We start from the raw sequence: 20,817 nt of genomic DNA, 5'->3' as shown, positions 1-20,817 counted from the left end.
CTGCATACTCATCCGCCTGAGATGCGGGTTCACCTTAGAAAACTGATTATGTTGATTGTATGATGCAACAGGTTGTTCTTGGAGTTTTGGCTCAGAGTTCTGCCCTTTTACAAATTGCGTGAACTTGTCAGAGTTGATTCCTTGATATCTCATACCATACTTTGCAGTGCTTGATTTTCCAGTACTGAGCAAGATGTCCAGATCTTTAGTTCCTTTACTCAGCATCCTGATGTTCTTCAGTTGTTCCTCCAATTGCTTCTCAAGACGCAGAGACTAGACTTTTTCTTCACTCAGTTCCTTAGACAGCATTGCAATGTTCATCTGAAGTGTATCTCTCTCGGCAGACAACTCACTGTTATCTTGAGTTTTTTGCACAATAGTATGAATAAGAAGCCCCATCTTATCTTCCATTGACAAGTCATCCTCCTCTCCGTCTGAGTCAGATTTAATCTTCTTGTCAAGACCTTCTTTTGACAACAGAGCTTCGTCTCCTTCATCTTCCTCGATGACTTCCAGCAGAGCTGCAAAGTTGTTCAGAATTTCACCTTTGTTATCTTCTTCAAGCTCCTGAGATTTAGCAAGTCTCTGTTCCTCTATAGCTTTGAGAGCAACTGACTTAGCATTTATCTTCTCTTTCTTCTTTTGTAACATCTCAAAAGCCTCCATCATCCCGACAACTTGATTGTACTTGAGCTCATCAGAGTTCAAAGACCCATCAATAGCAGATCTGTGCAGTTGGAACTTGTCAGGAAGGCTTCGGAGTAATTTTTTGACCAGCTTCTTGTCCTTGTATCGTTTCCCCAAAACAACAGATTCTTGGGCAATACTACTCAACCGACTACTGTAGTCTGTCACAGATTCGGTTTCAGTCATTTGCAAGCTCTCAAAAACAGATGCAAGATTGCCCAGCCTTGTGCGCCTGTCTCGGCAAGAGCCTTCAAACATGATGACCAGAATGTCCCATGCCTCCTTGGCTGACACACAATCTTGAACTTGGTTAAATATATCTCTTGGCAAAGATTCAAAGATGACCAACAACGCCTGTGAGTTGTGCTTGGACTCATCCTTCTCTTCAGCTGTCCACCTCTCTTTGTGTTTCCGGACCAGTTCGCCTTCTTCATTCTTCTCAGTTGGATGAGACCAGCCGTTTTCCACCGCAAGCCAAGCTTCCATGCCAATGCTTGAGATGACTTGCTTGATTGAGACTTTCCAGTAACCAAAACATTTTGGATTCAGTTTCGATGGTCTTTGTAACACAACAATCTCCAGTGATTTCTCCATACCCTAGTCGCAAGATCTCACCTGTTGAAAAAGATACCAGAACTTTTTATCAAGTGCTCGCTCTGATACCAATTGTAAAGGTAAAGAGAACTCAACACACACAATAAAACACTTGGAACGCGCCAAGCAAACGCTTTAATCAATCTTATAAAAACTTCCGTTTCTTAGAAGACTTGAAACTAAGCTCACTCTCTTATCTATCTAACACAACACCCTGTGTAGATCTAAAAGAGTTAAAACACACTCTCCTTCAAAGTTTTTTGTTTCTTGAAGGTTCACAATTCTCACAACTTTATCCCCACGAGTGCTAGCTTTTTTTGCGGCTAGCCCTCGTCACTTTATACCCCCCACAAAACAATCTCTAACCTAGATCTTTTGTAAATCTCTACTAAAAGGAAATATTCCTTATCCCTAAGAAATATCCTTCCTTATCTCTTCTAGGAAGATATACTCTCAATATCTTCGAGTATATCTCGATCTCTTCTTGCTTCCTTCTCACATATCTTGTCACGGCATCCCATAATCTTTCTCCACGTCAGCCAATCTACCACGTCAGCATATCAGCACTCTGAGACACTTCGCAAGCTCCTGTCACCTTCAGAGCTCTGATGTATTTTCAGATTCCATAGTCTTTCGAATTGAAATGATTCTTCTTCAACATCTCCGATCAAACCACACGCAGCGAAGACTTTGTTGAATATTTCCCCATCTGGTTTGTTCCCTTCTCCGAATCCCTCTCAGGCATTTCGTCGAACACGTCCAACGCATCATTAACAGAACCACAAACAGAGTACATCTCCATGATCACATTGCGAGACCTAACATCAAAAGGAGAAACCAGAGCAATGATACACTCATGAACAACCTTTGCTTCTTCCAAAGCTTTTGTTTCACCGCACTGTTTCGCTAAACTTAAAAGTCTAACCAAATCTAAAGCATAACCTTTCTTATTCTCCAAGCAATTCAAAACCTCTACAGCATCTTTCGTGTTTCCTTGATCGCATAACGAATCGAAATGTCTCAATCGTAACATTTGAAGAAACTACTCTCGGTTTCTCCCCTACGCTTTGATTCTGCATACATGTGCGTTGACTTGCTAATTCTCGCTCAGGCAGAGTGGTGTGATATTCGTGCTGCCATTGTCCGTGAGGCTGTGATGATGATGATCATAAGAGAGGGGTCTACGCGAACTGAACCGGAGTCTGCTTCTACTCTGCTGCGTTGCCAATGCTAAATACGGTTTCGCAAGCTTGAGCTTTCCGTACCACAACCGCATCATTACGACGTTGTCAGGTACTCAAAATACGACGTTGTCAGGTAACAAAATTAACGAACCCTAATAGTAAAACCTAAAGAATTAAGAAAGGGTTCAATTTTTAATTTCTCTAAAACCGGGTCGGTTAGACAGGTTGTGTCTAAACGCTGCGTTTTAATGAAATTCACTCTAACCACCAATTTCTCTCTCTCTCTCTCCTAATGTTGGGTGCGGAGTGATCATTTGTGCGTTGGAACTTGAGAGAACCATTCACTCAAACAGAGAGACCCCAAATTCAGGTTCCGTCTTCTTCTGTTTTCTTATATGTTTTCTAAGTACTCGTTTTGTATATTTCTGATTTCAGCATTTCTGGGTTTCATGGCTAGTAACTAAATCAAAGTTTCAACATTAGATTCCAAAGTTTTCTGTTAATTTATTATCCTGTCGATGTTTATTAGTCGGTTAGTATTGGTTTCTCAGACTATGTTTAATAGCTCATCCCAAATTAAGGCTTGTCTCGTTGTCCTGTGAGGATAAATTAGCATAGATGTGTAGAAAGAGGCTAATTGAATATTCCTGAGCTGGTGGAGTAAGAATTATGGCATCTTCGGATCTATTGAAGTAAAATAATCTAAGGCCAATGAATAAATTTACAATTCATTAGCCAAAGACACATTTTTTTGGTCTACTTGTAATGATTCTTCATCTGCTTTTTAAGTCTTACCTATGACGACCCTAAGACTGTTTGTAGCATATTTATAACTGCTTCAAGTTGGTTAAAGCGCAGTTAGTGATGTAATGGGTTATTATGCTCTCTAGAATCTAGAATAAGAGAGGGCTCTACGCGAATTGAACCGGAGTCTGCTTCTACTCTGCTGCGTTGCCAATGCTAAATACGGTTTCTCAAGGTTTAGCTTTCCGTACCATAACCGCACCATTACGACGGAGAACTCAAAAGTTGTCAGGCAACAAAATTAACGAACCGTAATAGTAAACCCTTAAGAATTAAGAAAGGTTTCAGTTTTTTAATTTCTCTAAACCGGATCGGTTAGACAGGTTGTATCTAAACGCTGCGTTTTAATGAAATTCACTCTAACCACCAATTTCGCTCTCTCTCTCTCGCCTAATGTTGGGTGCGGAGTGATCATTTGTGCGTTGGAACTTGAAAGAACCATTCACTCAAACAGAGAAACATTGGAGACTTACGTTTCTTACCAGACTCTCTCTTCAACTCCAAATTCAGGTTCCGTCTTCTTTTGTTTTCTTCTATGTTTTCTAATTACTCGTTTTGTATATTTCTGATTTCAGCATGTCTGGGTTTCATGGCTAGTAACTAAATCAAAGTTCCAACATTAGATTCCAAAGTTTTCTGTTAATTTATTATCCCGTCGATGTTGATTAGTCGGTTAGTATTGGTTTCTCAGACTATGTTTAATAGCTCATCCCAAATTAAGGCTTGTTCGTCGTCCTGTGAGGATGAATTAGCATAGGTGTGTAGAAAGAGGCTAATTGAATATTCGTGAGCTGGTAGAATGAGAATTATGGCATCTTCGGATATATTGAAGTAAAAGTATCTAAGACCAATGAATAAATTTACAATTCATTAGCCAAAGACACATTTTTTTGGTCTACTTGTAAAGATTTTTCATCTGCTTTAAGTCTAAGCGGTTTACTATGACTACCCTAAGACTGATTGTAGCATATCTATAACTGCTTCAAGTTCGTTAAGGAGCAGTTAGTGATGATGTAATGGGTTCTTATAAGTAGAGATCTTTATGATGACTTGTATGATTGTAAAACTGCGTTAGTATAGATTCCTATAAACTAGTGAATCTCTTTTCGGTTCATTCGTTGAAAGACTTCATTTTGTTATGAACATTTCAGTTGGCAAAAAAAAATCAATGGCTATGGTGGTGTCAGGTGGCAAAGCAGCCACGATGCCACTTCAGGCCAATGCTCTTCTTCCTCTAAGTATCAAGACCAAAGCAAGAAGAGTCCTAAGCGCATCTGCATTTCCGCTTTTCTCACCAGCTCCTCACATTGCTGCCAGGTCCCTCTCTATCCGCCTCAAGATGTCGAGGCATGTGGTATCTTCTGTTTTGTCAGAAGACAAAGCTACTGGGGTTAGTGGCTCGGGGACAGATGCTTTCAAGCTGACATACTTGGAGGTGGGGTTTCTTCATAGTGGTGGTCGTTTTAGGGGATCTTTACTAGTTGAGAATTTGTGTTTCTAGTAGTAAATGTTGCATCTTATTTGATTATTACATGTCTTCAATTTTGTGGGAGTCAGGGCAATAGCTGGTTATGGGAAACAAGTGGCTTGAGAATCCTGGTTGATCCGATTCTTGTCGGTAATTTGGATTTTGGAATCCCATGGCTCTATGATGCTGCCAAAAGATATTTGAAGGGCTTCAAGGTTACACTTAATTAAAAACATGAATCTAATTTTCAATGCAGTTTTATAATGATCATCTCTCTCACTTTGATTGTAAGTTTTAAAGTTTTATATTTGGTTCAGCTTGATGACCTCCCTGAAGTTGATTGCCTGCTCATTACTCAAAGCCTTGATGATCACTGTCATCTGAATACCCTTAGGCCACTTTCTGAGAAATCTCCAGACATAAAGGTTATTGCTACTCCAAATGCAAAGCCTTTGCTGGATCCTCTTTTTAAAAATGTAAGTGACTTGTTTCATAGTTTCTAGTCTTAACCGGAATTTAAGACTAAATCAACAATTTAGAAAATGAAAAGGTTGCTGAAGTAGTACTGTAGGTCACTTATCTGGAACCTGGAGATAGCTGTGAGCTAAACGCAAGAAAGGGTTCTAAGGTTCGAGTTAAAGCCACAGCAGGACCTATCCTTGGTCCACCATGGCAACGCCCTGAAAACGGGTAAAAGAAAGAAAAAAAACTCCCATCAAACTTTCAATTGCTCCATTAATATGGTCTGCCACAACAGTTAATAACCTGGTGATGCATGTTTGAGTTCTACTTATTTTGTTCTCAGGTATCTCCTTGTATCCCCTGAAGATCAGATATCTCTCTACTACGAACCACATTGTGTATGCAACCTGGAACTTCTGAAGAATGAAAGAGCCGACATTGTAATCACACCTGTCATCAAGCAACTTCTCCCACGATTTACTCTTGTGTCTGGCCAAGAAGACGCTGTCCAGCTCGCCAAACTCTTGGAAGCCAAGTAAATAATCATCTTATCTTTTTTTCCCGTTATAAATCATGTAGTCTTAAGAAAATGAATCAACACTCTTGCTTTTTCTAGTTATCAATCGGGTTTTTGTTGAACATTTAGGTTTGTTGTGCCGATGCAAAATGGCGAGCTTGAAGCAAAGGGACTTTTAGCAAGCATAATAAAGAAAGAAGGAACGTTGGAATCATTTAAGGTGCAGCGTTCGTGACCCACCCAAAATATAATGAAAGTTAAATCAACTATGGTTCCATCTGGCTCAGTGGTGATAATGTCTTCGATATTTGATTTTTGAATGCAGGAACTATTGTTGAAAGAGCTCCCAAAAGCTCAAGTGTTGGAGCCTATAGCAGGCGTGCCTCTAGAGATCTTGGCTCCATCTTTAGAGGTTTAAAATGTAACAGTACAAACTAAATGAGGATACACAGATGTGAATATACACATGTGAAATGAAGTTTTTTAGTGAGGGAACAAATATATAGTTTGAGATAGCTCTTAAAGAAGAAGAGGGATTTTGGGTGTTCGAGTGATGATGGAGATTATTTCATTTAAGGAGGTAATTTTAGAAGTATAATGATTAACGAGGAAGGAATACAAATATATAAGTAGGTCCCCGACTAGCATTTAGCAGTTTATGTTCTTAATATTTTTTAGAGTCTCACTCACCAGTTTTTTAAAGGCTTATTTGAAAAAATATTTTTTTCTATATCTTGCAAAAATACTCTATGTTGTTATCCATTTTTAATAATACTCTTTTCTATATACAAAATGACTAAATTTTACCAAATACTAAACCCTAACTCTTCAAAAATTTATTTTAATAAAAAATAAAGAACTTATACCCAAAAATAAAATTTAAAAGTTAATTTAACATATTTGTAATTGTGTAAAAGATGATAAAACTAAAATATGGCCCAAAAAAGATATTTTTGAAAATAGGTATCAATAAAAAGTATTTAACAACTTTTCTTTTTTTAAAAGGAATGAGAAGGGTATGTTATTCCTCATTTTCTTTTATTTAGAATTAATTTCTTTTCCAAATTTTATTATATGGATCCCACACTATTTTGTTTTGGAAGATTGTAGAACAAAATTGTTCATCTCCAAATTTTTACCATTTAGAATTAATTTCTTTCCCAAATTTTAATATATAGAGACCCCACACTGTCTTTTTTTTTTTGGAAGAATTGTAGAAGAAAATTATTCATCTCCAAATTTGATGTGGAACAAATATAAAAACAAAGTAAATTTATTAAAAGAAATATAAATTCATCCAAAAATATAAATTAAACTTTCAACTTCACGCAGTGTTCACAATAATATCAAACTATTTGATGCAAGTGAATTTATTGCAAAACTTTTTGTAAGGTGTACCAAGTTCGAACATATCTCACTCTTAAGTTGATATTAGTTGAACTCATGATAAGAGGAATGTCAAACAAATATATATATATATATATATACATATATATTGAAACTAATTTGAACTTCTATAAATTACTCCGAGATCATGATTTTAAAGACATGCCACATAAAAGAGAATTTTGTTTTTGATATTTATATTTATATTTATATTATTTCCAACCAAAATAAATAGAATGCACGTCATTTATAACATACTTAAATTATATTATTTTATTAATTCAAGTTTCATATCATATAAATACCAAAATTTTTAAGTTGTTTTTCAAAAATACTACTAATAAATTTTAAACAGTAAACATGCTGAATACATTGAACCCCATCGAATGTTCTTGAAAATCATTCTAAATAATGACTAATGACCATTTGTCTTTTTCAGTCTTTTTTCTGTTGGTTAAATTTTTTGAATAAATATTTAATCATATAATTTATCTGAAAATAACAAAACATTTCTATAATCATATAATTTTTTTTTTTGTCAAAAAAAAAAAAAAAAAAAAAAAACATTTATGATTTTTTAAATCATGTGATTTTAGCTATAATATCTCTATTTGAAGTGACTAACAAAAAAGGTTATTTATGATAAATAACGTCCTCGAAGACATTTGATTCAAAGTTCTCTAATGATTTCTTCAAAACATGGATATAACTTGTACTTGGTATGAGTCCTAGTTAATATAGTAGGATATTTGATATAAACATTAAAATAAAAATAAAACGCAATTACATGCAACTTAAAACCCAAAGCATCGCTGTTCTGATGAGAATGACTTAGTCAAAAGCATTATACAACATTATCACAATCCATCATATCATAATCCATTCATCGCTCGAATCATCACTATTAGTGCTCTCCTTTTCTTTACTTTTAGTATCTGCTTTAATAGGTTTTCCATCTCCATCACTTTCCTTGGCATCCTCAGAATCATCTTCTGATGATATATCAAGTTTCTTCGCAGGTTCCTTCGAACTACTCTCTGCCTTGGCCTTTACGGAATCATCTGAAGAAGAGTTGCCAGATATCGACTCAACCTTGCTGTTTAAAGTAGCCTCAGAAAGAGGCTTCTCGGCACAACTTTTCCTCTCCAACCCCTGTACAAGGCGAGCCGCATAAATACGTGTTTCCGCCCACTCACGACGAGCCTTCTGCTCAGACTCAGAGAATGAGCAGAAAGTTTTCTTGGCCGGACGCTTCTTAGTCGTCTTAGCGTCAATTAAGATCGTAATCGTCTCTTTGTCCTCCTTTGTACACGAAAGAACGTCTCTCTTATCTTTCTTCAAAGGCTTTGTGGCCTTGAAAACATACTCGCACATGGAGGAGAAAAAAGAGAAAAGCGAAGTAATCACAGACTCGCCCATGGTGAAGATAACAGAGAAAGAGACTCTCGGTTTTAGTAAAAAATAAATCCCTAGACAAGTGCTTTTTTTATATATACTAGTTAGTAGTTAGGAAATTCGATATATAGTAAGATATAGTAAGAATATATTCTTGCTGTCAAAATTTATTCTTTTTAAAAACTAGAAGATATTCTTGAAAAAATATATAAATTTACTACATAATCTTTTTATAATAAAAAATAATGAACTGAAATCAATGATTCAAAAGATAAAAGCTATTTTAATTTTAACATTATATTTGAGGTAAAATTGTAACAACCAATGTATATATAACGAAGATTGAGTCCGAGATTCCTGGAGGGAAATTCTCCATGTCAATCTTTCTTCCAATATAGGTTAGTTATTGCATGATCACTTTGTAACATTGATGATGCCAAAGTATAAAAATTTGAGTCAGCGACGCTTTGTCAGAAGTGTGAATATGTGATGGTAAGTTGTTTTTGCATCATTCACTGAATAAGCGGTGCAAGTTTTTTTTTCAAATGGTTTGGTATATTTTCATCCTTAGTAACATTGGTAACTTAATCTGCAATGTTGCCGACTGATATCTTTTTTCTTGTTTCTTTGGTTACCTACTTTCAAATTTCTTCAGAATCCCATCTGACTTAGTTGTATAATCGAATCTGATCTGAGTCTATTTTCTTACAACCTGTTATCGTCAACCCCTGTAATTCTTGTATATCGTCCGTTCCATGGCTAGACTCACTACAAGAAAAAGTGAATATTGTGACGGAAAAATTGTGACCGTATGTTCCTCATAATATGATGACGATTTAGATACGAAAATGTGACGTATTTAAAACGGTCATATATATGTCACTGTTTAGTTATAATATTGTGACCGACTTAAAGGTAACTGATTTTGGTCTCTATTTGTGTCGAATTTGTTACAAAATATTTAGTCACATATATAAATACGGATTTGTAACTAAATAAGGTAACTAAATTATACGGTTTTTGTGACTATATTTACGTCACTTTTAGTTACAAATATTTTGTAACTACGTAGTCAAAATTAGTCACTATTTTAGTTACCTTTGTGTTTAGTCATAAATTGTGACATAGTTATTACCACTTTTGTTACTCCAATTAAATAATAAAATAGTTTCAATAATGGAAAAAAGAGAGAGCTGAAAATACAAATTTTTCCAAAAGAGTTAAACTGACATAAAATAATCTGAAAATTGTTACTCACATTCGTCGTCAGTAGTTAACTCGATATCAGAATTCCCATCTTCAGCGTCTGATCCAACTTCTTCTTCTAGTATTGGATCATCAAGATCTTCTGGTTGACCATCTGGATATAATAGTGTCTCAATGTGCAATGAATCAGATTGGACAACAGAATTAGTGTTATCATGTTGCAGTGCAGTGAAATCCAGATTTTGGTTGACCAATACTTTTCCTCTTGGCTGTATCGTAATTGCTGCTTCCCATTGTTGATCTTTTTCGGCTGAGTCATTCTTGGATATGGAACATAACATACCTGATCTGCTTGTGAAGCCAAAACAAAAGGATCGTACTTTTGATAATGCCTTTTAGCATTAATATCAATGATCCCTGACTTGTTTTTTCGTATACCTTTCCCAATGGTTGAATCATACCAATCACATTTGAAAACCACGACTTTAAGATCAACTGGTCCTGGATAATGCAGCTCATAAATCTCTTTCAATACTCCATAAAACTCAGCAGCTTCTTCACTTGAGCTGGAAGGTGTTACACCTTTCACACAAACTCCATGATTGGCATTCTTTTTGTCTTTCCCATGATCATATGTGTGAAACATATATCCACGACAAAAATACATTGGCCAACTAGTAACTTGAACCATTGGACCATGAGCGAGACTCAACAACCAATTTGGATATGAATTATTGTTCAAGGTATCTTCCACCTGTTTTAGAAAAAAAATGATGTATATTCAACAACCACGATACAACCACGATATTTTAAGCTTACAAAAAAAAATCATGTATAATATAAGCTTATCAAAGATGCATGCACATATTTATTTTATTTTATTTAAAAAAACATTTACATATTTTTGTAACCAGCTTGAATATGTTTTTTCTCTAAGCTCGGTTAAATTGTTTTCAGTAATCCCAGGATTAGTCGCAATCATGCTCTCATCAAATAACCTATATAAATATAAATTCATGAAAAAAAAATTATGATTTATGACACTCAGTCTACTAATATATAAATTAAAGTACATATGTGTATATTATTTTTACGTACCTTTCAAATGATCTTAATTGATCGCAGTTCTGCAAAATATATGTATGTGCAATATGATAATCTCTATCTTGGAGCCATATCTGTATTTCTTTACCACTGCCCCTCTCTGCCTGAGAAAATATATCCGGAATTCCATCAAACTCATGAGTATCGTCTTGATTACCTTCATCATAGTGTCGATCTCCTGTTCGATGTTTTGTCTTTATGTGTGGTTCAAAGTAATAAGTACAAAAAGTAGAAATTTCTTCGTTGATGTATTGTTCAACAATCGATCCTTCTACTTTTGCCTTATTTTTTACTTTTTTCTTTAGATGGCCCATGTATCGTTCAAAACAATACATCCATCTAAACTGCACAGGTCCGCCAAGACTAGCTTCATGTGACAAGTGAATCACCAAATGCTCCATAACATCAAAAAAGGATGGTGGAAATATCTTCTCCAAATTACAAAGAACCATACAAATATCTTCTGTATTCCACTTCACCGCTTTGTAATTTCAGCTGATCATGCAATATCTAAAAAAATGTTTATACATCAATTATCAATCCTTGGTTGATAAAGCTCTGTTTTGCTAGGTCATCAATACAATACCAAGCAGCATCATAAAACCTTCCTCTCCCTCCACACAATATACGACCACCGACCACACCCTTCCAGTTACCCACAACCTGTGGAAGATAATTACACACATATCAATAATTGCGTGACTAAACTCAAGAAAGACAAAGGCAAGTCTTTTGTCTTACCTCATCAAACCAAGTCCTCAAAAAGTTTCACCAAATACTGTCTCAGTGGGTGATGAACATAAAAGCGATAGTCAAAAACAGCAAGTTTGGTGAGTCTGTTCAGCAGACTAATCCTTGAATTTTCAATCAGCTATATCTTTGAGTCAAGTAGAGCTACCTGCAAATCATCAGTAGACACTAGTTTTCAATAAAAACACTTTGTATGGTATCCTATTGTTAATTAGAATTCAGATTAGCAATGGAACTTGTCTTTGATCTCTGATTGCAGAAGCTCTAAAGACTCCAACACTAGATCATCATCCTCATGATTAGCTCACTACCATGTTAGCTCTCTCACTCTGTCTCTGTCTCTCTGATGCTTCACCCTCATGATTTGCGAGTAACGTTGATTTTTCTCGCAGCTCGGTCTGCGCAAATAATTTGTCTGGGAACTTACCACGTGGATTACAACACTTCAAGAATCTAACAATCTTGTACGTCACACAAATTTTTTTACCGGCCCGTAGTTATGTGCCATTTACTTGCATTATTATTTTCCAGAGGAATTGAAGCAAACCAGTCCTCTGGTCCGATTCCTGATGAGCTTGGTAACTTGATCAACCTTGAAAAATTGTAAGACATCGTAACCAATTTTGGAAAACCACAAGAGTCTTTTGGTATTGAGCTTTTCTAAAACTGGCTTTTGCAGGCAACTTGGATCCAATCGATTTACAGGAAGCCTACCTAGCTCTCTCGCTAAACTGATTAACCTCAAGGATTTGTAAGTTGTGTTTGTCTACTTTGGAAATGGAAAATTTCAAAAGCATTTTTTTCTTCGTACGTAACTGGAATTAAAGATTAGTAAATTTCTTATAAATAGCTCTAAACTAGTTGTATATCTTCATTATGCAGCAGGATAAGTGACAATAACTTTACTGGCATCATCCCAGGATATATTGGCAACTGGTCTCAGCTTCGAGAGTTGTAAGCTTGTCCTTTACTAAATTATTGTAATTTCTCTTATATATAGTTTGTGTTTCTGCACCGCTTAACTTGTTCTTTTGGTTATTGATCAACAGACATTTATCCGCAAGTGGACTGAAAGGACCTATTCCTGAAGTTGGCCGCCTAACAAAAATTAAGAAACTGTAAGTAACTACCTTTAATAGATAATATCAATAAGGACATGCAGTTGAAACAAGACTAATGTTTTAAGCGATATACCCATATGCAGGATTATTAGTGGTACGAGTGGGATAAACTCTTTTCCAAATATAACCAGCAACGCCATCAAAACCTTGTATTTATTTTTCTAGTGATCTTTAATTTTCTTGTCTTGATGAGGCTTGGTTCTATCTGAAAATTTCAAACAAATATCTTTGTGTTTGTTTCAGAATTTTGAGGAATGTGAGTTTGTATGGTTTGATTCCTTCTTACATTTGGAGTAAGCCAGAGCTAAGCTATTTGACTGGAAATAGGCTTTCTGGAACCGTTGAATCTAGTGTTTTTCTCAATGACAAATCCAATATGTACGTTTAGACTTTCCCTTGTTTATATATCACTTGAGATATTTCTGGTTCAACTAATTTGTCTTCTTGTTTCTCTTTTGTTTATTTCTCACAGTGATCTCTCTTACAACAATTTCTCATGGTCGTCTAGCTGCAAGGATAAGAGGTACGAACATGATTTCTTCGTAGATATGATACAAGCTGCGCATGCATGTTGAAGTTTGTATTTTCACTTTCTGTTGAATCAGTAATATTAACACATACCGGAGCTCATATTTGATTGTGGGGGAGACAACATAGTGATTACAAACTCTTCTCATAAATCACTTATCAAGCTGATAACTACAAACTCAGTGCTGCAACGAATCAGCACTTCAAAAACGACTGGGGAATCAGTAACACAGGTGTTGATATGTCTATATTTTGTCTCTCTTTAGCCTATTTTTATCAAGCTTTTAGCTAGGATAACTCATTGGTTTGCATCGTTTTCTAGTCCTTTCTATACATTTTGCACGTCTAGGTAGTTCTTGCATTATCCTTGCATACATTGTGCATTTTGGAGTATTTCAGGTATTTAGGAGACGTTGGAAGCCATTGTCGTCCGAGCCATTGTCGTCCGAGCCATCCGTTCGAGCCGTCCCACTCGAGTGGGATATAGCTTTCGACGTCTTCATCAAAGTTGTAAGGAATTGAGTTATCTTTCCAACGCCGTTTATTTCAAGCCAATCGGAGGTGTGGTTCAAGAGTTATCATCGTTTTAGTGGATGCGTATACACCACGTCCGAGCCATGCTCCCCCGCAACGCACTCCAGCTTGTTTGATCGAGCCATGCTCCTCCACTACGCACTTCAGCTTGTTTGATCGAGTCATGCTCCCCAGCATCCGTCCGAGCCATGCTCTCCAGCATCCGTCCGAGCCATGCTCCCCAGCATCCGTCCGAGCCATGCTCCCCAGCATCCGTGCAAGCCATGCTCCCCAGCATCCGTCCGAGCCATGCTCCTCAGCCGTCCGACCGAGCCATGATGACATTGCATTCCATTTGACGCACACGGACTCGATCGCACATGTCGGGAAGAAAGACGTTTGGTTTCACACGTCTCAGGAGATTACCGAACCGACGCTTTACCTTGTCATTTTAAGTTTTAGGGCTTTCCATGTTGGACTACTATATATACATTTTGTTAAGTCTTTGCTGAGACATCTTATATTTTATCTCATTTTCGTTCCCAGAAGGTTTTAACCTAGCTACAAAAATACATTCTGAGACTTGTATTCCGATATCGTTGAGATTTATTGAGATTTTGCATTTGATTCCTTCTACAAAGTTGTTCATCTTATTTTTATCTACCTAATAATGCTTGTTTCAATGTTTTCTGAGTTTGTATCTTTGGTGATGATTTTTGGATCTGAGTAGTGTGTTAGTTTTTGAGGATGGGATAGATTAGGTGGAGGATCTTAGGATGTAGAGTGTATAAGCTTTGATTGTATGATTCCCTTCTAGACTAGAGTTAGAATTGTTAGTTTCTCTCTGATCAATTGGAACTAGGTTCGAGACATTTCCACACCCAAAAGGTGTTTGATGAAATGTTTGACCAACTAGTGCCAGAGACTTACGTTCCTAGCCAAAGATATTAGTTGTCTAGGATGTTTGTTGACGTGAATGAACTTGTTTGTCATGCCTGCTCAACCACGTTTCTCTAGCGAGCGAGAGCTAGGTATGGAAGTGGTTGAGTCTGAGTAGCTTTTGCCAAGAGATTGGATTAGCTAAGTTGTGATGTTCATTGTTTAGGGATAGTTTGCTTTTGGTATGTTAAACACTCTGTAGACTAGACTAGGATACTCCACCGACATCAATTACCCCATCCTTAGGACTTCTTTCTTTCTAATTTCTATTACATTCCTGGAACTGTTTCGTTTCTTGCTTTTTAGTTCATGCTCAGACTCGTTTCTGTTTTTATTCATTTTCGCTTCTTGTCATGCATTCTCGTTTCTAGTTCTGTGACTCATTTCCGTTTTACATTTTGACCATTCTAGGACTGTTAGACAACCACTCTTTTTGAATTGGCTTGACTTGTGAAATCTTGATTGCATCTTGAGTGACTAGCATCATCCCATTTGGATTGACACCTTAAGTACTACAACTACATAAGGTTAATTGAACCAACTAGGAGACACAAAAAACCTAGTATCAATTTGGCGCCGTTGCCATTTGGGATTCTTTTTGCTACATTTAAGATTTCAAGTTATATGCAAGATTAAGTTCTGTTACACAATCAATCTGAATACTAACTTCTTTTGGTTGTCTGCTTGTTTGTTTTGCATCTCGGGTACATGTTGATTGCAACTTTGCATGCACACCATATTAAGAGGGAATCAGAATCTTCTTCCTGTTATCGACGAAATCAATCGGTTGCAACAACCCCGACAAGCTCGTCAACTCACTGATCATCCTGCACCAGTTACTATGGAACAACAGAATGAACCACATCCGGGACCTTGGAACATTGGTGTTGGGGATGCACCGAACACTCATACTCAGCGTGCTGGAATCGTCCCTCCCGCCGTGCAGAACAACAACTTCAAAATCAAAAGTGGTCTGATCTCCATGATCCAAGGCAACAAGTTCCACGGGTTGCCTATGGAGGATCCACTCGACCACTTGGACGAGTTTGACCGTCTGTGCAGTCTTACCAAGATCAACGGCGTGAGTGAGGACGGTTATAAGTTGCGGCTTTTCCCATTCTCCCTGGGAGACAAGGCTCATCAATGGGAGAAAAACCTTCCCAAGGGATCAATCACCACCTGGGATGGTTGCAAGAAAGCATTCTTGGCCAAGTTTTTCTCTAACTCCAGAACAGCACGTCTCAGGAATGAGATTTCTAGCTTCACTCAGAAGAGCTCAGAATCATTCTGTGAAGCATGGGAGCGTTTCAAGGGTTACTGCGGATAGTGAGGAGTTAGATGGGGAGGGTTTTGTTCAGGATGACGTTCAGATGGAGAACCCAGTCGAAGCAGTCAAAGATCCAATCGAGCCAGTGAAGCAGTCCGAACCTAAAGCTGTTAAGGAACCTGTTGTTCCTGATGACAAACCCGCGAGGTTCATCCCTCCACCGTACAAGCCTCCTCTACCATTTCCAGTGAGGTTCAAGAAGCAGCTTACTGAGAAGTACAAAGCCTTGTTCGAAAAGCAAGTCAAGGAGATTGAGTTGAGAATGCCATTGCTGGATGCATTCGCACTTGTTCCTCACTACCAGAAATTCCTCATGGACTTGGTGATGGAGAGAACAAAAGAAGTTCAAGGCATGGTGGTACTAAGTCTTGAGTGCAGTGCAATCATCCAGAAGAAGGTTGTACCCAAGAAGCTCAAAGATCCTAGATCATTCACTCTACCCTCCTCCATTAGACCAATGTCTTTTGAGAGGTGTTTATGTGATCTTGGCGCTTCAGTGAATCTGATGCCATTCTTTGTGGCTAAGAGGTTGGGTTTCACAAGGTTTAAGGGATGCGACATCTCCCTCATCCTTGCAGATAGATCAGTGAGACTTCCACATGGTATCTTAGAGGACTTACCTGTCAGGATTAGAGACGTGGAAGTGCCAACCGACTTTGTGGTTCTGGAGATGGACGAAGAACCAAAGGATCCTCTGATCCTAGGAAGACCGTTCCTGGCGACTGCTGGAGCCATCGTTGATGTCAGAAATGACAAGATTGATCTCAATCTGGGCGACGACTTCATTATGAAGTTTGACATCAAGGATGCTTTGAAGAAGCCAACAATAGGAGGACAAGTCTTCTACATTGAGGAAATGGATAAGTTGGCTGATGAGCTGTTGGAGGAACTAGCTGAGGAGGATCATCTCAAAACTGCTCTAACCAAGGATGGAGAAGAAGGATTCCTGCATGGGGAGACCACTTGTTACAAGAATATGCTAGACTCCCACAGAGAAATGGACGAACCCGAGGAGTTCGAGCAGTTGTCTGACGCAGAAGAGGTATGTGCAGTTGAGACAGAGAATTCAGAACGTGAAACCTCCCACTCGACCAACGTCGAGACCCGACTCGAATCACCGCTCGAGACACCGTTTGGACCGCGCTCGATCGTGACCGCTCCTGACGCCCATGCTGAAGACTGGTCGGAACTGAAAGCTCCGAAGGTAGAACTCAAAACTCTCCCTTCCGGACTCAGGTACGTTTTTCTGGGAACCAATTCTACTTATCCTGTCATAGTAAATTCTAGGTTGAGTGGTGATGAATTGGGGATGTTGGCAACTGAGCTAAAAAAAGTATAGAAAGGCTATTGGTTATTCTTTAGATGATATCAAGGGAATTTCACCTAGTCTTTGCACCCATAGGATCAATCTTGAAAATGAATCATATGCTAGTATTGAACCCCAAAGAAGATTGAATCCTAATCTGAAAGAGGTAGTTAAGAAAGAAATCCTAAAACTACTTGATGCTGGAGTTATCTATCCTATCTCTGATAGTACTTGGGTATCTCCAGTGCACTGTGTACCTAAAAAGGGAGGAATTACTGTCATCAAAAATGAAAAAAAATGAGCTAAACCCAACTAGGACCATCACAGGACATAGGATGTATATTGATTATAGGAAGTTGAATGTTGTATCTAGGAAAGATCATTTTCCTCTTCCTTTCATTGATCAAATGTTGGAAAGACTAGCTAGTCATCCTTATTACTGTTTCCTTGATGGGTATAGTGGATTCTTCCAAATCCCTATCCACCCAAATGATCAGGAAAAGACAACATTTACTTGTCCTTATGGCACTTTTGCCTACAGACGCATGCCATTTGGTTTGTGCAATGCTCTTGCCACCTTTCAAAGGTGCATGACATCGATTTTCTCGGATTTGATTGAGGAGTCAGTGGAAGTGTTTATGGACGACTTCTCTGTATACGGTTCCACTTTCTCCTCCTGTTTGTTAAATTTGTGCAGGGTATTGACGCGATGTGAGGAGACGAACCTGGTGCTGAACTGGGAGAAGTGCCATTTCATGGTTGAAGAAGGGATCGTTCTGGGACACAAAATTTCTGAAAGAGGAATTGAGGTTGACAAGGCAAAGATTGAGGTCATGGTTCAGCTTCAACCGCCTAAGACAGTGAAGGACATCAGAAGTTTTTTGGGAATAGGAGATTCATCAAGGACTTCTCAAAAATTGTAAGACCTTTGACAAGGTTGTTGTGCAAGGAGGTTGAGTTCGAATTTGATGCAGCATGTTTGGAAGCTTTCAGCAAGATCAAGGAGGCCTTGGTTTCGGCACCCATAGTTCAAGCTCCGAATCAGGATCATCCGTTTGAGATTATGTGTGACGCTTCAGACTTTGCAGTTGGAGCTGTTCTGGGACAGCGTATTAACAAGAAGCTTCATATCATCTACTACGCGAGTCGCACCTTAGACGAGACTCAGGGAAAGTATGCTACCACAGAGAAGGAACTCCTAGCAGTTGTGTTTGCATTCGAAAAATTCAGGAGTTATCTTGTGGGTTCGAAGGTCATAGTGTATACCGACCATGCTGCTCTGAGACACATTTATTCGAAGAAAAATACCAAGCCGAGACTGTTGAGATGGATTCTGCTACTTCAGGAGTTCGACATGGAGATTGTTGACAAGAAAGGCATAGAAAATGGAGTTGCAGACCACTTATCAAGAATGAGGATTGAAGATGTTGTTCCAATAGATGATTCAATGCCTGAGGAACAACTTCTGGTCGCCCAGGTTTTTGAGCAGATGCATGACACCGGGGTTGAGAACCTAAAAATCAATTGTATGGCGATCACTTCAGACACTGCACCATGGTATGCTGATTTTGTGAATTACAAGGTCTGTGGAGAAGTTCCTGATGACATGGATCCCTACAGGAAGAAGAAGTTTTTCAGAGAGGTCAACCACTACTTCTAGGATGAACCCTATCTGTACAAGAGAGGTTCTGACGATCTGTTCAGAAGATGCATAGCAGAAGGGGAAGTGCAGGGAGTGCTTGAGCACTGTCACGGTTCCACCTATGGAGGTCACTTCGCCACATTCAAGACAGCTCAGAAAGTTCTTCAAGCAGGTCTCTGGTGGCCAACCTTGTTCAAAAACGCTCACAACTTCATCACCAAGTGTGACGCTTGTCAGAGGATGGGCAACATCACAAGGAGAAACGAGATGCCCCAAAATCTGATCCTGGAAGTGGAGATATTTGACGTTTGGGGGATAGACTTCATGGGACCATTCAACCCCACATCTAATGGGAATGTCTATATTTTGGTGGCAGTTGATTACGTTTCTAAGTGGGTCGAAGCCATAGCCAGCCCTACCAATGATCACAAGGTTGTTCTTAAGTTGTTCATAAGTATAATCTTTCCAAGGTATGGGATACCCTGAGCGGTGATCAGTGATGGTGGAACTCACTTCGTCAACAAAGTTTTTGAGAGCATGCTGAGAAAGTATGGGGTCAAGCACAAGGTATCTACTGCGTATCACCCTCATACAAGCGGACAGGTTGAAGATTCGAACAAGCAGATCAAGGGTATCTTGTCAAGGATTGTTGGAGTCTCGAAGAAAGATTGGTCTGTCAAGTTGGACGAGACTCTCTGGGCATACAGAACAGCGTTTAAGACGCCAATAGGACGAACACCTTTTCAGTTGATCTATGGTAAAGCATGTCATCTTCCTGTAGAGGTTGAGTATAAGGCACTTTGGATTATCAAGTTGCTGAACTTGGATATCGACACAGCTCAGGCAAAGAGGACTCTTGATCTACATGAGTTGGATGAAATCAGACTTGATGCCTATGAGAGCTCAAAAATTTACAAAGAAAGTACCAAAAAATTTTATGACAAGAAAATTATTGTCAAGGAGCTCAAGGCTGAGGATCAGGTTTTGCTTTTCAACTCCAAACTTAAGTTATTTCCTGGAAAGCTTAAGTCTAGGTTGTCTGGACCTTTTGATATCAAGGAAGTTCTGCCATTCGGAGCCATCACTCTCCTGAACAAAGATGGTAGTGAATTCACTGTAAATGGTCAGAAAAGTCAAGAAATATTTAGCTGACCAAGTCCGACCAGATGGGTTTTCTGTGCTCCTCCATGAACCCCCAAAAGCCTAAAAAACTGAAAAGTCAAGCTAGTGATTTTAAACAAGCTCACTTGGGAGGAAGTCCCAAAGGTATCACTGTAAATATTTTTTTAGGATCCTTGTGTTTTTAATTTTTTTTTTGGTTTTCTTGTGTTCAGGAATCTACAGAAGGGAGTACAAGCAACAGAGAAAAAAATATAGCCGTCAAAAGAGTGAGTTCAGAATCACGTCAAGTATGAGAAGTTCTCCATAAAAGAAATAGAGGATACAGAGAAAGGCAGAGTGAAAAGGAGATTGGGAAGAAACTTTTTATTTCTTTTTGAAAAAAAAAAAAAAAAAAACCAAAAACGAAAAAAAATATATGGGAAATACCCACCCACTTGCTCTTTCCCTCTCCCACGAGATTTTTCAACTCTCTTGTCACCTCACCACCCATCTCTCTCTTGTTCCCTCTCACCAAACACATCAACTTTGTATCCCATCTTCCCACATCAACCCACCACCACACTCCATCTATGTCAACTTTTTATGTCGACATATCACTTCCTATTTATTACACAACTCTCTCAACTCTCTCTACTCTCCCCCTCTCCCCAACCAACAAACACTCTCACCTTTCACTCTCCCTTAATAGACCTGCCAAAGAGAACTGCTGCCTCCATCGGGCCACACTCCCGATCGAGCCGTCGTCCTCGTCATGTCCGCCGT

At 38.4% G+C, this 20,817-nt stretch overlaps 3 protein-coding genes and 1 pseudogene across 10 annotated transcripts; 3 read left to right on the top strand and 1 right to left on the bottom strand.

The window, feature by feature from the left end:
* The first annotated feature begins 2,698 nt into the window (after positions 1-2,698).
* On the top strand, positions 2,699-6,215 carry LOC147924062 (uncharacterized). 8 transcript variants are annotated; one of them, XR_015586633.1, is made up of 9 exons: positions 2,699-2,835; positions 3,324-3,779; positions 4,421-4,704; positions 4,827-4,952; positions 5,055-5,213; positions 5,301-5,427; positions 5,543-5,734; positions 5,846-5,936; positions 6,042-6,215. XR_015586633.1 is itself a non-coding variant. In XM_087494881.1 (9 exons), the coding sequence occupies exons 2-9, from the start codon at positions 3,617-3,619 to the stop codon at positions 6,132-6,134; spliced, it is 1,227 nt and encodes a 408-aa protein (XP_087351007.1). In that variant the 5' UTR covers positions 2,711-2,835; positions 3,324-3,616; the 3' UTR covers positions 6,135-6,215. The 8 variants fall into 8 exon arrangements, 2 of the variants coding, with proteins under 2 accessions (XP_087351007.1, XP_087351006.1); XR_015586635.1 differs by having other exon boundaries at positions 5,038-5,213; positions 5,309-5,427; XR_015586637.1 differs by having other exon boundaries at positions 5,038-5,213.
* Positions 6,216-11,112: 4,897 nt separating this feature from the next.
* On the top strand, positions 11,113-13,253 carry LOC109130256 (uncharacterized). Its single transcript, XM_087496602.1, has 9 exons — positions 11,113-11,159; positions 11,950-12,021; positions 12,089-12,160; positions 12,237-12,308; positions 12,440-12,511; positions 12,607-12,675; positions 12,762-12,827; positions 12,922-13,056; positions 13,151-13,253. Exons 1-9 carry the CDS (start codon positions 11,113-11,115, stop codon positions 13,251-13,253), a joined length of 708 nt encoding a protein of 235 aa, XP_087352728.1.
* Positions 13,254-15,895: 2,642 nt separating this feature from the next.
* On the bottom strand, positions 15,896-15,984 carry LOC147924061 (small nucleolar RNA R71; annotated as a pseudogene).
* A 2,754-nt stretch (positions 15,985-18,738) lies between these two features.
* Positions 18,739-20,085, top strand: LOC104759509 (uncharacterized). Its single transcript, XM_087496601.1, has 3 exons — positions 18,739-18,873; positions 19,537-19,776; positions 19,957-20,085. Exons 1-3 carry the CDS (start codon positions 18,739-18,741, stop codon positions 20,083-20,085), a joined length of 504 nt encoding a protein of 167 aa, XP_087352727.1.
* Positions 20,086-20,817: the final 732 nt, after the last annotated feature.

The sequence above is a fragment of the Camelina sativa genome, chromosome 17 (genome assembly GCF_030686135.1).
Source record: "Camelina sativa cultivar CO46 ecotype springtype chromosome 17, ASM3068613v1".
NCBI classification, from domain to species: domain Eukaryota; kingdom Viridiplantae; phylum Streptophyta; class Magnoliopsida; order Brassicales; family Brassicaceae; genus Camelina; species Camelina sativa.
The sequence above is the reverse complement of the archived record's forward strand: the minus strand, read 5'-3'. Positions and strand labels throughout refer to the sequence as shown.